Source organism: Rhinoraja longicauda, chromosome 9, assembly GCF_053455715.1.
Source record: "Rhinoraja longicauda isolate Sanriku21f chromosome 9, sRhiLon1.1, whole genome shotgun sequence".
Taxonomy (NCBI): Eukaryota; Metazoa; Chordata; class Chondrichthyes; order Rajiformes; family Arhynchobatidae; genus Rhinoraja; species Rhinoraja longicauda.
Genome location: NC_135961.1, coordinates 10,219,306 through 10,237,342, shown reverse-complemented (window position 1 = coordinate 10,237,342; position 18,037 = coordinate 10,219,306). Strand labels below are relative to the sequence as shown.

General features: G+C 44.3%; 1 protein-coding gene across 3 annotated transcripts in view; it reads left to right on the top strand.

Moving 5' to 3' along the window:
• The window catches only part of ccdc85a (coiled-coil domain containing 85A), a 395,213-nt gene that overhangs the window by 289,989 nt on the left and 87,187 nt on the right, over positions 1–18,037 (top strand). For 2 of the 3 annotated variants that reach the window (XM_078404772.1, XM_078404771.1), the window contains exon 4: positions 461–562. The exons of the other annotated variant lie outside the window; for it this stretch is intronic. In XM_078404772.1, coding sequence (XP_078260898.1) covers positions 461–562 — 102 coding nt within the window. The remainder of the gene's footprint in view (positions 1–460; positions 563–18,037) is intronic. 3 annotated transcript variants of the gene reach the window in all.

Genomic DNA, 18,037 nt, shown 5'->3' with positions numbered 1-18,037 from the left:
ATACTGACAAATAATAGTGAGTTCTGGAATAGAATGGGAGGTGAGATGGGGCAGCACCTGGCTCTTCAGTTAGTCATGGATTTCTGCCTTCAGCTGAGGATCCATACAAATCCAACACATGTCATGTCCATGCCACTCACTGGCGATGGATCTCTGTGAAACCACGAGACCTCAGACCCCATTGGTTGACCATCTGTGGGCCTCAGCTCCAGGGAACTACAAAGAATCACAATCCTCAGAGTAAAATAAATTGACCTCCTATCCATCTTACCTGGATGACCTGTTACCATCATCCATTCCTGACATTGTGACCTAAGCAAGCAATCTCTCAACATCTACTCATTGAGCCCTTGGCTCGGGTCTGCATTGAGGAGGTCACTCCTGATTCTTCCAAAGTGAGTTAAATCCAATCCCACAATTTGGTCCTCAATTTATAATCTCTCCCCTCCCCCCCTTCCAGGAATCTATGGAATTTCCTTTGGATAAGATGAATCCTCGCGCTCATCCCAGCTTTTATTGTGGCCTCCACAACATGCAGAAGGACGGATGGACAAGAAAAAAGGCAAGACCACAGCTTGTCAATTTCTTGATTTTATAGATGATTTCATAGATACCTTGGTGACGCTTCATGGCCCTAGGATGTGGCATTCTATCCACAGCCACGCCAGTAAATGACTAAGTTAAGATGTCTTCGGGGTTTTCATATCAGTCACCGGGTAGGAAGTATGAGTTATAATAATACTATCTTCTGCCTTCATCCAATTGTTTGCCCAAAGCATCTGTTTCATCTGGTATTTTAAATTCAAATTAAATGTCCTCCCACCACCTCCCAAACCACCCCTCAACACACTCTACTCAATAGCCTCAAAAGGAGGCAGGAATCCTGGGAAAGGTTCTCCGCCTCCAAATGGGAAATCTCAGTCTAGGGTGCTTAAAAAACATAAATCATCATAAATCAAACTAAACTCAGTGGTTCTCAATTGGAGCAAGGCAAACTTTGATGGTAGTAGACAAGAACTTGGTAGGAGTAGGTTGTTTGCAGGAAAAGGGGTGTCTGGAAAGTGGGGTGCTATTAAAAATGCGGTGTGTAGGAAAATAACTGCAGATGCTGGTTCAAATTGAACTATCTGAAGTTGGAGAAGTCAATGTTCATATCGCTGGGGTGTAAACTGCCCAAGTGAAATGGTAAGAGTTCAGGGTTTCTATGTTCCTGTTGGAGTGAAGGGCAAAGAAGGTTGGAGTAAGAACACTGGATGACAAGAGAAATTGAGACTCTAGTCAGGAAAAAGGAGGCAAGGATCAAGTGTATCCCCGGAGGAGTATGAGGGATTGAGGAGCATACTTAAGAAAGGGGGCAAAAAGGGAGGCATGAGATAGCTCTGGCAGATAAGATTAAGAAAAATATAAAGACATTATATATTATATATTATGGATAGAACAACTAGAAAAATACTTTTCTGAAGAAGGGTCTCGACCCGAAACGTCACCCATTCCTTCGTTCCAGAGATGCTGCCTGACCGCTGAGTTACTCCAGCATTTTGTGTCTACCTTAGCAAAAGATTAGGGCTCTTCAGAAACCAAAGTGGCCCATCTATGTGTGGAACGTCAAGATATAGGCAAGGTCCTCAATGTGTCAATTCTCCTCTGTTTTAACCGTGGACAAAGACAAGGAGACTGGGAAACTTGGGAAAGTCAATGGAGATGCATTGAGGACGGTCGATATTACAGTCGAAGAGATGCTGGATGCCCTAAGATGCTTGAAGATAGAAAAATCTCGGGGCCTGGTTAGATATATCCAAGAACACTGTGAGAAGCTAGAGAAGAAATGCGAGAGTCCTGACAGAGATAGATAAATTATCGTTGGTGAGGTGAACAGGAGAAAATGTAATGAAAAAACAGAAACTGTTGACTACTGAGCCATAACACTTGTTAGTAAAGTTATTAGAGGAGATTCTGGGGTAAAATATACATCTATTTGGAAAAACAGAGTTTGATAAGGGAAATTCAGTATGGTTTTGCACAGGGTTATTTTGTTCCAAAATAATCAAAGAACCTGAAATTTAACATTAGTACCAGTGGTCATTTTGATTATTGGGCTCATTGGGCTAGTTCTGCAAATTAAATAATTGAAGAAAACTGCAGATGGAAGTTCAAAGTAATATCTTTCACCTGTAACTTCAATTTTCACCTTTTATTCTTAATAGAGATGTCAATATATTTTCTTGAACCATTCTCCTTTTCTGTATTTTTTTCATGGTCCATATTGATAATTAATCTCGACCTTGGAAAAGTACCAATGCAACATCCACTGGTCTCTCAGTCGTACCGCTTCAGTTTTACCTGCGAGCAAATATCTCAATTTAGTGGAAATTAGGGTGGACATAACTAACTCCATACTTTGCAAAAAGCGACTCCCTCTTCTGTGTAGAATACTTTTGTTGTCCTCTTAAGTCTGTAGTTGATTAGAACATGGCTGCAGATGTGATGGGTGATGATTTTTCATTCCTCGAAATTGAGGAGACACAAAATTGAAAATAGCTCTGGCAAATCGACATATTGGTTAATTTGAAGCTTGCATCAACTCTTTGATATTTAGAGAATATCTTAACAATTTAAGAGCTAAAAATCAAAAACTGGATCAGCGTCTGTCTCTGAGCAGGCAATAAGAATCTGAACATAGCTAAAAATCTAAAATCCAATTGCAATGCTAGAAATTACTATTCCTGACAGCGATAATATTTTTAGGGTGTTAGTCTCGCTGCTATAAGTGAAATCAGGACTAAACTAAAATTTGAAAGTTTTAGACATTTACTGAAATATAGTTGAATATTTCAATAGACAATAGGTGCAGGAGGAGGCCATTCGGCCCTTCGAGCCAGCACCATCATTCAATGTGATCATGGCTGATCATTCTCAATCAGTACCCCGTTCCTGCCTTCTCCCCATACCCCCTGACTCCGCTATCCTTAAGAGCTCTATCTAGCTCTCTCTTGAATGCATTCAGAGAATTGGCCTCCACTGCCTTCTGAGGCAGAGAATTCCACAGATTCACAACTCTCTGACTGAAAAAGTTTTTCCTCATCTCCGTACTAAATGGCCTACCCCTTATTCTTAAACTGTGGCCCCTTGTTCTGGACTCCCCCAACATTAGGAATAAAGTTCACTAGTTGCTCATCCACTATTATTTTAGCAGTAGCTAGGATTTTCTTTTGTATTTGTACTTCATCCCTTTTGCCACTGAAACAGAATGTGGATGTTTGTTCTGCCCCAAATGCTCTCTGAACTTCCATTCACCTTTTAGGGTGATTCACCTATTCTGGGCACCACAGTGACACAGTGGTAGAGTTATGTAGGAAGGAACTGCAGATGCTGGTTTAAACCAAAGATAGACACAAAAAGCTGGAGTAACTCAGCGGGACAGGCAGCATCACTGGAGAGAAGGAATGGGTGACGTTTCGGGTTGAGACCCCAGTCTGAAGAAGGGTCTCACCCCGATTGCGGCGGCGGCGCCTAACGGCTGCGGCTCGCTGGCAGTCTGTTTGTCCTTTGTCCTTTTTTGTTTGTGTGTTGGTGTTGGGGTGTTTTGTTTTGGTTGTGTATGTGTGGGGGGGGGGGGGGGTGTATGTGGGGGGGGGGGGTGTATGTGTGGGGGGGGTGTATGTGGGGGGGGGGAATTTTTCTTTTTTTAGGTCTCTTCCTCGGGGCCTTCCATCGCCCGGTGCGGCGCGGCCACGGGACTGAACAGTGCCCAGTGCGGCTCGGCCGCGGGGCCTTCCATCGCCCAGTGCGGCTCGGCCGCGGGACTGAACAGTGGCCGGTGCGGCGCGGCCGCGGGGCCTTCCATCGCCCGGTGCGGCGCGGCCGCGGGACTGAACAGTGGCCGGTGCGGCGTGGCCGCGGGACCTTCCATCGCCCGGTGCGGCGCAGCCACGGGACTGAACATCGCCCGGTGTGGCCGCGGGGACTCCTATCGCCCGGTGCGGCTTGGCCGCGGGGCCTTCTATCGCCCGGTGCGGCGCAGCCGCGGGACTGTACAGCGCCCGGCGCGGCTCGGCTGCGGGACTTTCCAGCGCGGCGCGGCCGCGGAACTTTCCATCTCCTTGCCGGGGGCTGTGCGGGTCGGTCGCCTCGGTAGGGGTCGAGTTGTCTGTACGTGGGAGGGGCATGGGGGAAGAGAGAGGGGAAGTTTTTGGTCTCCATCACAGTGAGGGGGTGTTTGGAGTCACTGTGATGGATGTTTGTGTTGGGGTTGTGTCTTGTGTTTTTGTACTGCTGGCTAAGTAATCTCGTTCTGAACGAATGACAAATGAAGCTATTTTGGATTTTGGATTTTGGAAACGTCACCCATTCCTTCTCTCCAGAGATGCTGCCTGTCCCGCTGAGTTACTCTAGCATTTTGTGTCTACCTTCATGTTAGCTAATACATCTTGGTACTCAATGACATTGAGTACAAAGCATCTTTGATCTGATGTGAGTGAACATGAGGGGTTGAACAATGGGAAATATTAATAATTTGCACTGAACTGACAGCATTTTTCCACATGGGTGCTATCAAGTTTGGAAATTCTGCATGTGCTGTCAAATTTACACTGGTGAATTTTTGTCTGGGCACTGATGTTGAACAAACCCCTATTGTTACATTGGGAAATCTGCCTGCTGGATTCAATGGATTGCAAAGACTGCAGGACAATTTTGTGTTTCAGTGTTAATTTTTTTAAATTTGTTTAAATGTTGCTTAATTGTGGAATGTTTCTAAATATCAGGGACATCTAGATTTATTTAAGGTCTGGATGGGCTTGACTATTGATTAACCCAGCAGTTAGACTTTAGGCTTTAGAGATAGAGAGTGGAAAAAGGCCCTTCGATCCACCAAGTCCTTGCCGACCAGCGATCACCCTGCAGACTAACCAACACTAACACTAGGGACAATTTTACAACTTACCAAAGCCACATAACCTACACACCTGCACGTCTTTGGAATGTGGGAGGGAACCAGAGCACCCGGAGAAAAGCCATGCAGTCACAGGGCGAACATACAAACTCCGTACAGACAGCGCCCATAGTCAGGATCGAACCTGGGTCTCTGATGCTGTAAGCAGCTACTCTACTGTTGCACCACTGTGCTGCCCAATTAGTTATGGTTTAACCTATGTCCCAAAGCTGTTTACATCTGTGATGAGAGTGGAGCTTATCCTATCCCCCTTCGATGCCGCACAAAACTTGCAGCATGCTGCTTAGGACTGAGATGACACCTACGCCAGCAGCAGCGGATTGCCAAAATGTATGTGCTTAACATATGGGTCTATCGTGAGAGGTGGCAAATTTATCATTGGCAGGAATTCATCATATAATGCACTTCCTATCACTTGTGAGGTGGGAGTGCGAGACACATAACACGGCTATTCACTCCTAGCATCCCAGAGCACCCAAACACGTGACTTTCAGGTGCACTCCATGCTAAACTACACTGATCCTGACAAGTCAGCCAGCTTCAGAAATGCTTGTGGTCATAGAAAGTATTGCTTGCTCTAGCAATTCCCAAATAGTTACTTTTTCAAATCTATCCATTTCTAATGAGGAATTAAAAAATACATCAAAAGACCTCAGAAGGCAGTGGAGGCCGATTATCTGGATGCTTTCAAGAGAGAGTTAGATAGAGCTCTTGATGATAGCAGAGTCAGGGGGTATGGGGAGAGGGCAAGAACGGGGTACTGATTGTGAATGATCAGCCATGATCACATTGAATAGCGGTGCTGGCTCGAAGGGCCGAATGGCCTACTCCTGCACCTATTGTCTATTGTCTATTGAATGACATGTAAATTGTGTCACGGAATTTAAGAGAAACAACTTCAAATCGATTTACTGAAAACTCTACAGTCATCATTTCTCAGGAACAAGATGATTTTGTTCGGTGTACTTTAATTATAATGCAAATTATGTGTGAACATTTCAGCAAGTTAACAGCAAAGAAACCTTTGAATTTATGAATGCCTAATTACATTAATGAGTTTCAAAAACAGGACTATTTTTGTCATACAACTAAATCCTCAAGAGTAATCAATAAAATTGTGATAAATTGGTCTAGATCCTTTGATTAATAAGATGTTCTATAAATTTCATGATTGCCTTATTAATTCTCTAGCACAGCCAGCAACACTTTAATTTGTTTGAATGTTTTAGGTGTCTTTAGATTGAATTATCCTTAAACTGCCTCAAGTTGTTGCTGGAGAGTGTCTCAAGTGAACCCTAGAGTTTTTTAGTCAAGGTGCCATCACTGTGAATTTCAAGATTTAGATGCAGTGACGTTGAAGGATGATATTTTTCAGTCATAATAGCATGTGATTTGATGTGTAATCTGATGGAGTCCCCCTTGTCCTCACCTTCCACCCCACCAGCCGTCGTATACAACAAATTATCCTCCAACATTTCCGTCCCCTCCAACGGGATCCCACTACTGGCCACATCTTCCCATCTCCACCCCTTTCTGCTTTCCGCAGAGACTGTTCCCTCCATAACTCCCTGGTCCACCCGTCCCTTCCCACCCAAACCACCCCGTCCCCAGGTGCTTTCCCCTGCAAGCGCAGGAGATGCAACACCTGTCCGTTTACCTCCCCCCTAGACTCCATCCAAGGACCCAAACAGTCTTTCCAGGTGAGGCAGAGGTTCACCTGCACCTCCTCCAACCTCATCTATTGTATCCGCTGTTCCAGGTGTCAACTTCTCTACATTGGCGAGACCAAACGCAGGCTCGGTGATCGTTTCGCTCAACACCTTCGCTCAGTCCGCCTTAACCAACCTGATCTCCCGGTGGCTCAGCACTTCAACTCCCCCTCGCACTCCCAGTCTAACCTTTCTGTCATGGGCCTCCTCCATTGTCATAGTAAGGACCAGCGCAAATTGGAGGAACAGCACCTCATATTTTGTTTGGGCAGCTTACACCCCAGCGGTATGAACATTGACTTCTCTAACTTTAGATAGTTCCTCTGTCCCTCTCTTTCCCCTCCTTCTTCCCAGTTCTCCCACTGTTTTCCTGTCTCCTACTATATCCTATCTTTGTCCCGCCCCCTCCCCTGTCATCAGTCTGAAGAAGGGGCTCGACCCGAAACGTCACCCATTTCTTCTCTCCTGAGATGCTGCCTGACCCGTTGAGTTACTCCAGCATTTTGTGTCTACCTGTAATCTGATGGTTCTTAACTAGATGAAATGTCCCAAGGTATCTTTGGTCTTCGTTTTGGCTCTTATTTTTATTTTTTCATATCTTCGAAGATTTAAAGGAGAAATTATTCCCAGTATTTTTTTATTCCCGAAACAAAGAAACACCATCAACAGAATCAACACCATCACAGAAAAATGGTCAATAGACAATAGAAAATAGGTGCAGGAGTAGGCCATTCAGCCCTTCGAGCCAGCACCGCCATTCAATGCGATCATGGCTGATCACTCTCAATCAGTACCCCGTTCCTGCCTTCTCCCCATACCCCCTCACATACCCCCTATCCTTAAGAGCTCTATCCAGCTCTCTCTTGTAAGCATCCAACGGACTGGCCTCCACTGCCTTCTGAGGCAGAGAATTCCACACCTTCACCACTCTCTGACTGAAAAAGTTCTTCCTCATCTCCGTTCTAAATGGCCTACCCCTTATTCTTTAACTGTGGCCCCTTGTTCTGGACTCCCCCAACATTGGGAACATGTTTCCTGCCTCTAATGTGTCCAATCCCCTAATTATCTTATATGTTTCAATAAGATCCCCCCTCATCCTTCTAAATTCCAGTGTATACAAGCCTAATTGCTCCAGCCTAGGAATTAGGCAGAACAGGAAACATTCACTTATTCCCATTGACACAAATTCCATAAAAATACCAATCCCCGCTGAGAATAGATTGTTTGGGGTAAGAGCAAGTCATGGGGAAGGGATAAGATTAGAAGGAAGTAGGGGACTGAAATCACAAAGTAACACATGTTCAGGAGTTGAAGCTTATGCTTTGTAAGCAAAATAAAAGCTTTTTTTAATGTTGAAACAATGAATAGATATGAATGAATGATATTGAATTGGACCAGGATATCACCACGATAAAGAGAGTCAGTTCTGCTGATAAGATAACTTTGGCATCTCTGAAGTTGTTGTCTTGGAAATGCAATGTAAATGCAATCACCTGCCTGCCCTAGCAACTGCATGGGTATTAGCATCCATGTTGTGTGTTTAAGGTGAAGACAACAGGTAAATGGCAATTTACCTCAGAGTATTAAGTGGAGAACATTAGATGAACACCTCCAACATTATTTAGTCCTTCAGAAGTTTAGGGTACTATGAAATAAATGAAGTGATACTAACACCAATGAGTCAATAATAAAAGCAGAAATTCCTGGAGGCACCAAGGTGATAGAATGAAACCAAATGGGTTGAAGGAGATATTTGGAGTCAAATTGGATATTTTTTCACACAAGAGTGAAGTAGAAAGTGATTGGAAAAGTAATTGGAAAGTTGACGGGGAGGGTAGTAGCAAGAGGTATGGCAGTGATGTTTAAAATGCATTTACAATACAATAGACAATAGATAATAGACAATAGGTGCAGGAGTAGGCCATTCAGCCCTTCAAGCCAGCACCGCCATTCAATGCGATCATGGCTGATCACTCTCAATCAGTACCCCGTTCCTGCCCTCTCCCCATACCCCCTCACTCCGCTATCCTTAAGAGCTCTATCCAGCTCTCTCTTGAAAGCATCCAACGAACTGGCCTCCACTGCCTTCTGAGGCAGAGAATTCCACACCTTCACCACTCTCTGACTGAAAAAGTTCTTCCTTATCTCCGTTCTAAATGGCCTACCCCTTATTCTTAAACTGTGGCCCCTTGTTCTGGACTCCCCCAACATTGGGAACATGTTTCCTGCCTCCAATGTGTCCAATCCCCTAATTATCTTATAGGTTTCAATAAGATCCCCCCTCATCCTTCTAAATTCCAGTGTATACAAGCCTAATTGCTCCAGCCTTTCAACATACGACAGTCCCGCTATTCCGGGAATAAACCTAGTGAACCTACGCTGCACGCCCTCAATAGCAAGAATATCCTTCCTCAAATTTGGAGACCAAAACTGCACACAGTACTCCAGGTGCGGTCTCACCAGGGCCCGGTACAACTGTAGAAGGACCTCTTTGCTCCTATACTCAACTCCTCTTGTTACGAAGGCCAACATTCCATTGGCTTTCTTCACTGCCTGCTGTACCTGCATGCTTCCTTTCAGTGACTGATGCACTAGGACACCCAGATCTCGTTGAACATCCCCTCTTCCTAACTTGACACCATTCAGATAATAATCTGCCTTTCTATTCTTACTTCCAAAGTGAATAACCTCACACTTATCTACATTAAACTGCATCTGCCATGTATCCGCCCATTCACACAACCTGTCCAAGTCACCCTGCAGCCTTATTGCATCTTCCTCACAATTCACACTACCCCCCAGCTTAGTATCATCTGCAAATTTGCTAATGGTACTTTTAATCCCTTCATCTAAGTCATCAATGTATATCGTAAATAACTGGGGTCCCAGCACCGAACCTTGCGGTACCCCACTGGTCACTGCCTGCCATTCCGAAAGGGACCCATTTATCCCCACTCTTTGCTTTCTGTCTGTCAACCAATTTTCTATCCATGTCAGTACCCTACCCCCAATACCATGTGCTCTACCCCCAATACAATACAATACAATACAATACAATACAATACAATACAATACAATACAATACAATACAATACAATACAATATATCTTTATTGTCATTGTACAGGGGTACAACGAGATTGGGAATGCGCCTCCCATACGATGCAATAAAATAATTAGCTAGTCAGTATTAATTTAAACAACCCAATGAAACAAATTAGAACAGTTTTAAAACAGAATAAAGTGCAAGTAGATCTGTGCCAGTTCAATGTGCGATGTGACCATCTGGCTCAGCAGGACCGGTTCATGGCAGCTATGGCCCTGGGGATGAAGTTGTTCCTGAGTCTGGAGGTGCGGGCGTAGAAGACCTTGTATCGTCTGCCTGATGGTAGAAGTTCGAACAGACTGTTGCAGGGGTGTGAAGAGTCTTTGTGGATGCCGGTGGCTTTTCTGAGGCATCGTGTGTTGTAGATGCCCTCCAAGGCTGGTAGCTGTGTTCCGATAGTCCTCTGAGCTCTATGGACTACCCGCTGAAGAGCTTTCCTCTCTGCCTCCGTGCAACTGAGATACCACACAGGGATGCCATGTGTTAGGATGCTCTCTATGGTGCAGCGGTAGAAGGTCATCAGCAGCTGTTGGGGTAGACCAGACCTTTTCAGTGTTCTTAGGTAGAACAGTCTTTGCTGTGCCTTCTTGACCAGCGCAGCAGTGTTAGTGGATCTTGTTAGGTCCTCCGAAATGTGAGTGCCCAGAAACTTGAAGCTGGATACTCTCTCCACACTGTCACCGTTGATAAAGATCGGGGCGTATTCCCCGTTGTGTGGCCTACGGAAGTTGATGATCAGCTCCTTGGTCTTGGTGGTATTTAGGGACAGGTTGTTATCAGAGCAGGGAATAGAGGGATGTGGAACATGTGTAGGCAGATAGAATTAGTTTGGCATCATGTTCGGCACAGAGATGGCAGTTTAAAGGACCCTTTTCTGTGCTGTACTGTACTATGTCCAATGTTAGCACTATACTTTATATAGTAAATTAATTTTTATAACAACCTTCAAAAATGACACCTCGGTATGATTACTGAACAAACGTTCATTATACAATGAGATTGTTGTGGAAGCAATTGTGGAAAATAAAATGGTTTGTACTATTATTTGGCCACAGCATCATTTTAACCTGATATATCTTATGATTGTTCTTTGAAAACTATAATAGGAGGTCAATTCATAATCCTGATTTGGAACATTCTGTGTCATGAACGGATATCAGGGGCTTGGTTGCAGAGGCTGGTTAGTTCTGCAGGATTTTCTGCCCAAATGTCACAGCCAAGGTGAAAAGCAATAACAGCAATGGGCAAGCAATGTTTTTTGAAGATGAAGTGGCAGTGCAAATTAAATCATATCATCATATCATATCATATATATACAGCCGGAAACAGGCCTTTTCGGCCCACCAAGTCCGTGCCGCCCAGCGATCCCCGCACATTAACACTATCCTACACCCACTAGGGACAATTTTTACATTTACCCAGCCAATTAACCTACATACCTGTACGTCTTTGGAGTGTGGGAGGAAACCGAAGATCTCGGAGAAAACCCACGCAGGTCACGGGGAGAACGTACAAACTCCTTACAGTGCAGCACCCATAGTCAGGATCGAACCTGAGTCTCCGGCGCTGCATTTGCTGTAAAGCAGCAACTCTACCGCTGCGCTACCGTGCCGCCCCTTTCATGTTTAGATATGGATGGAATCAAGTCTTACTGGCCAACTTGAAACTCTCCCCCTTTTCTCATTTTAAGATTTCAGAATGGGCTGTTTGACCACATTACCCAATTGATGTAATTCTGCTGAACAAAAGTGTCCTTAATTTGGAAGTAATTAATATTAAATTTGGATTGATAATCTCCAGGTTTTATTATGTTAACTGGTGTGAGAAATAATACTGTTATTCGGGGAAAGCAAGCTGATTCCTCTGAGACTGGATTAATCTAATGCAGAAAGAATATTGCTGTGTGTCTAATCATTGTCTTGTGCTTGACATTAACTATCCATTGAAAAAGATGGTGTATTTTGTGGTGTTGGCACCTCACATATTTACATGTTGTAGAAGTATACCTCTTTATAAATCACAGGTTTTTTGACAAAATATCAAGTATTAATTTATCATTGGGTTTAATTGTTTGAATAGAACAAAATATTTGTGGGCGGCACGGTAGCGCAGCGGTAGAGTTGCTGCTTTACAGCGAATGCAGCGCCGGAGACTCAGGTTCGATCCTGACTACGGGTGCTGCACTGTAAGGAGTTTGTACGTTCTCCCCGTGACCTGCGTGGGTTTTCTCCGAGATCTTCGGTTTCCTCCCACACTCCAAAGACGTACAGGTATGTAGGTTAATTGGCTGGGTAAATGTAAAAATTGTCCCTAGTGGGTGTAGGATAGTGTTAATGTACGGGGATCACTGGGCGGCACGGACTTGGAGGGCCGAAAAGGCCTGTTTCCGGCTGTATATATATGATATGATATGATTCTCAGTCCTTCAACAAATATTGGTCCTGCAAGGCAGAGGAAATGAACGATTCTTTAAATTGATAATGAAATGAAATCTGATCTCTGTTGTGTTGAAGCAGTGATTGAATAGATAACCAGATTTCAAAATGTTGGTCTGTGTAGGGAAACTGCCCTTGCTGTGAGGGTCTTTCCCCTAGATGTGGCTACTATTTGTTTCCCTTTATCAAATAAGTGCTCTGCCAGGCACATAAAATGTCACTTTGTGTAATGAAACTTCATTTTTCTGTTAAATTTGCTTTCCAAATTTATGTCCCTCAAATATTATTGTCTATCAGGGGATTTTCAAAAAATCAATGCATTTAATGTTGGTTTAACAGGAGGTATTTGTTACATCTGGACAGGCTTTATTCAGGCACGTTTTGGAAATACTTAGTTAGTTTCAATATTTGCTGTTTAACATAGAAACATAGAAAATAGGTGCAGGAGTAGGCCATTCGGCCCTTCGAGCCTGCACCGCCATTCAATATGATCATGGCTGATCATCCAGCTCAGTAACCTGTACCTGCCTTCTCTCCATACCCCCTGATCCCTTTAGCAAAAAGGGCCACATCTAACTCCCTCTTAAATATAGCCAATGAACTGGCCTCAACTACCTTCTGTGGCAGAGAATTCCACAGACTCACCACTCTGTGTGTGAATAAATGTTTTCTCATCTCGGTCCTAAAAGACTTCCCCTTTATCCTTAAGCTGTGACCCCTGGTTCTGGACTTCCCCAACATCGGGAACAATCTTCCCGCATCTAGCCTCTCCAACCCCTTAAGAATTTTATATATTTCTATAAGATCCCCCCTCAGTCTTCTAAATTCCAGCGAGTACAAGCCTAGTCTATCCAGTCTTTCTTCATATGAAAGTCCCGCCATCCCAGGGATCAATCTAGAGAACCTTCTCTGTACTCCCTCTAAGGCAAGAACGTCTTTCCTCAGATTAGGCAGCATTTGTCGCTCTTTGAACTATTATACATTCCTCTGTTTGATAGTTTTTATATGTTATCTATGCTGGGATCTTCTGATATAATTTAACACAAGCTATTTCTAGTTATAAATTATTACCAATCTGGAGATATTTTCTTTCTGGGTGACTTTTGCTCTTTAAATCTCCATGTTGGAGCTGATTGGATGCGGGGTGTATCATGGAGGGAAAGGAACAAATGGATACATTTACATGTCTTTGATTAATGACACCCTTTGATTAATGCATTCCCATTGGTGTAATGAAGATACAGGATGTTCATATTGGATGTGACTTCCTAGTCCCTTATTTCATCAAATATTTAACGTTTTCCAGTTTATTGCTATTCATCCTCAAATCTTGTTTTGAGATTGAATAGCAATAAGCCAAAATCATCTTTTGTATTTCACAGGCAATAATTCTTCTAGTACTACTAGGGTGGCACGGTGGCGTAGCGGTAGATCTACTGGCTTACAGCGCCAGAGACACCGGTTCGATCCTGACTACGGGTGCTGTCTGTACAGAGTTTGTGCATTCTCCCCTTGACCTGCGTAGGTTTTCTCCAAGACCTTCGGTTTCCACCCACACTCCAAAGACGTACAGGCTTGTAGGTTAATTGGGTTGGTGTAATTGTATAAATGTAAAATTGTCCCTAGTGTGTGTAGGGTAGTGTTAATGTGTTGGGATCGTTGGACGGCACAGATTCAATGGGCCGAAGGGCCCGTTCCCGCGCTGTATTTCTAAACTAGTCTAAACTAAACCACTAAGATGAATGTTTAGATATAGTCAGACTAAAATCTTTTGCCTGAGTGCCAATTTTCCAGCACTATCAGCATATCCCCTGATTCTCAGGAATGTAATGATCACTGCCCAGAAATACATTGATCTCTGTTATGAATGAAAGCAAAGAGTGAGCCTCCACAGCTCTCCAGGGTGGAAATTCCAAATGTTCATCGCCTTTTGAGTGAAAACATTTCTCCTCACCTCCAAAGGTTTAGTTTAGTTTAGAGATATGGTGCAGAAACAGGCCCTTCGGCCCACCGAGTCCACGCCGACCAGTGATCCCCAAAGGGTGGTGAATCTGAGGAATTCTTTGTCACAGAAGGCTGTGGAGACCATGCACGGATATTGTTAATAAGGCAGAGATAGATATATTCTTGATTAGTATGGGTGTCAGGGGTTATCATATCATATATATACAGCCGGAAACAGGCCCCTTCGGCCCTCCAAGTCCGTGCCGCTCAGCGATCCCCGTACATTAACACTATCCTACACCCACTAGGGACAATTTTTACATTTTTACATTAACCCAGCCAATTAACCTACATACCTGTACGTCTTTGGAGTGTGGGAGGAAACCGAAGATCTCGGAGAAAACCCACGCAGGTCACGGGGAGAACGTACAAACTCCTTACAGTGCAGCACCCGTAGTCAGGATCGAACCTGAGTCTCCGGCGCTGCATTCGCTGTAAAGCAGCAACTCTACCGCTGCGCTACCGTGCCGGGAGAAGGCAGGAGAATGGGGTTAGGAGGGAGAGATAGATCAGCCATGATTGAATGGTGGAGTCGATCTGATGGGCTGAGTGGCCTAATTCTGCTCCTATCACCTATAACCTTATGACCTTATGATCTCAGTCCTGAACAGCCTCTCCCTTACACTGAGGATGTGCCCCAGATCCCAGCCAGGGGAACTGTCCTCCCAGCCTCCAGTCAGTCAAGCCCTTGAAGCATATTGTATGTGTAGGAAGGAACTGCAGATGCTGGTTTAAACTGAAGATAGACACAAAAAGCTGGAGTAACTCAGCGGGTCAGGCAGCATCTCTGGAGAATAGGAATAGGGGATGTTTCGGATCGACAACCTTCGTCAGACTGAGAGTCAGGGGAAAGTGAAGCAAGAGACAGTGATGTAGAGAGATATAGAACAAATACATGAAAGATATGCAAAAAAGTGACGATAATAATAATAATAATAATAATACATTACATTTATATAGCGCTTTTCATATACTCAAAGACGCTTTACAGGGATTTAGAGAATAAATAGATAAATAAGTAAACGAACAGAGAAAGGAGACAGAAGGTGGGGTGACCTTCAGTGGTTGAAGGCAGTACTGAATAGGTGAGACTTCACTGATGTTTTGAATGTGGTGAGTGTGGAGGAGTCTCTGACGGTTTGAGGTAGTGAGTTCCATAGGGTGGGAGCAGCGATGGAGAAAGCCCTGTAAATTTGATGATAAAGGAAACAAGGAGTTACTCCTGCTTTTTGTGTCTATCTTAAGAATATTGTATGTTTTGATTAGATCTCCTCCTATTCTTCTGAACTCTAAAAATATAGTTTAAGTCTATTCAATCTCTCTTCATGAAGCAAACGTGGTAGTAGTATTCTAATCAACCTTTGCTCCACTCCCTCTTTATACTCCACAGCATGTGTGTTCCTATGCAGAAGCAAACAAATACTTGGTGCAATCTCGCAAAGACTCTTTATAATTTCAATAAGACTTCCTTACTCCTGTCAGAGGAGAACAGCTTTTCTCCGGTCCAAAGGAAATGTACTCTATTGATCTTCCTCATCCTTAGGGAGGGAGAGAGAGGTGTCCATTCACCTTAGCAATGTGGGAATAAAGTATGGCCATTTTATGAATATTCAGAGATAAAGTAACATACCTTCACCTATGCGTAGGTACTTTTCCATCCCTTGACCAAGCCAAGATGAGAAATGCACAATCAGTCACCTCAGATGTCATGTTCCCCGCATGGTCATCTTGTGCTGGGACCCATGCCTTGCATCAAGATATGTTGGTTTCTTGTCTATAGTGTCCCTTTGTTCCTATATGCTCGTTGTTACCATACTGAAGGTATTTGTACTAGGCCTGTTATCTCCAATTAACACTTTTCATGGGTTGGGGGGTGGGGGGGGGGGGAGGGGGTGTCCTAGTCTCCTTTATTTCATAAGGGATAGGAGTAAAATTAGGCCATTCGGCCCTTCAATTCTACTCTGCCATTCAATCATGGCTGATCTATCTCTCCCTATTCTCTTGCCTTCTCCCATCTCAAACTCTGTTGTACAGACCATGCCTAATTTATTCATGGGGTGGAAATGTACTTTGTTTTACATTGTATGCTTCCCTAAACATTGCAAGCTATGTCTGACTACTTCACCCCTGTTTTCAAATCGTCTTATAATAATGATCAATATACACTTAATCACTTGCCTGACCTGCCTGTTGGCCTTTAACGACTAATGTATAACACATCGACGTCTCATTGAACTTCAACGCCATCCGATCTCATTTTTTAAGAAGAACGTTTTGTCTTGTATGCTAAAGTATAGTCGGCATGACAGGTTCTCAACACTCACTCATCTTCTCCATCTCCCCTAGAGGCATGTTTACATTCTCCTGCTTTTGCATTACCCACCTAGTTTAGTGCACTTGAAAACGTGATGTTTTGTCCCCTCGGCAAGTCCTTGATTTTGCTGGTGAAAAGCTGGCGGCCAAGCATCGGTTCTACAGTCTGAAGAAGAGTCCTGACCTCTAGTGTCACTTATTCATGTTCTCTAGAGACACTGCCTAACCCGTTGAGTTACACCAGCTCTTTGTGCATTTTTTGTTGTTGTAAACCAGCTTCTGCAGTTCCGTGCTTCCACATTTTACTGCTCTACTGCAAAATATGCTTAAGATGTGCCTACTTTGAAAAAGTTCTCCTCCTCTCTCCAACAGGAGATCCATGAGTCCCCGGCCTCACTGCTCCCCCTCAGTGATTCCCGCTGATTTATGAACATGCAGAATCTGTGGACGCCTGCCAGCCCTCAGCACATCCTGGGACACTCACAGGCCCGGCCTACCATCTCCAAACTTCTCCACATCCCCAGCTGTGTCAGGGCTGGGCTTACCAATGCCAACGCCACCACGGACCGCTCCCAAGGCAGGCCCCCCCGACCTTCACCGCATCCCCGGCCACACCTAGGGTGGATCCGCGATGTCAACACCATCGGCGACCCCTACCTGCACTCTGGCCACCCACGGGTTGTGGTCACTGTCCCCTCATCGACTCACCGATCTCCACACCCATTTCAAGCCCAGGGACCTCCACGCTGTCGTCTCCAACTGCTCCACGTGGACTGACTCTCTGGGTCCTACTGCTCCCCTCTTCTAACGGGGAAGCTCAACAATGGCACTACTTGGTTCTGCTGCCCTTACACCTATACAACCATGCTACTTCTCCTATCCCCCAACCCCTCACCTCCCCCTTCCCTCCAAGCCTGATCACACCCCCACAGTGCCTCCCCTGAGCTTCCTTCCACCATCCTTCCTGACCTCCCTCTTTCTGAGCAGAGGCCTTACTTTTTTACTCCTACGCCCACACCCCATTCCTGTAAGTGATATGACAGAGGTCGTGACTTAGCAGTGGACGTACAATATTCATACTCTGTATCCTTTTTGTAAACAAGCATCTCTAGTTCCTTCTTTCGACGTACAATACCTTATTTATTCATATATTGATAGAAACATCGACCTACACGGTAGGGAAATAGGCCATGTATCACACTTTGTCCATGCTGACAAAGCTTCTTGAACAAAAGCATAGTTAAAAGTGTGTAACAATACAAATGCTAAAGTACATATTGGTACATTTCACAGTGTCACTTCCAAATGCCTCTGCAGGTAGACCAAACAAGCACCTGGTAAAAGATGAGAGGTGACAAGAAGTGAATAACCTTACTGAGCAGTGATCACGAATTGTATCACTCAATTGAATGAGAACATTTGACGAATACCAAGCAGACCATTCAGACTTCCTCACATCATTGGGTCAATATATCTGCCTTAAACAAGACAGATTTCTGCAGTATTTCAAATCTCTTAGT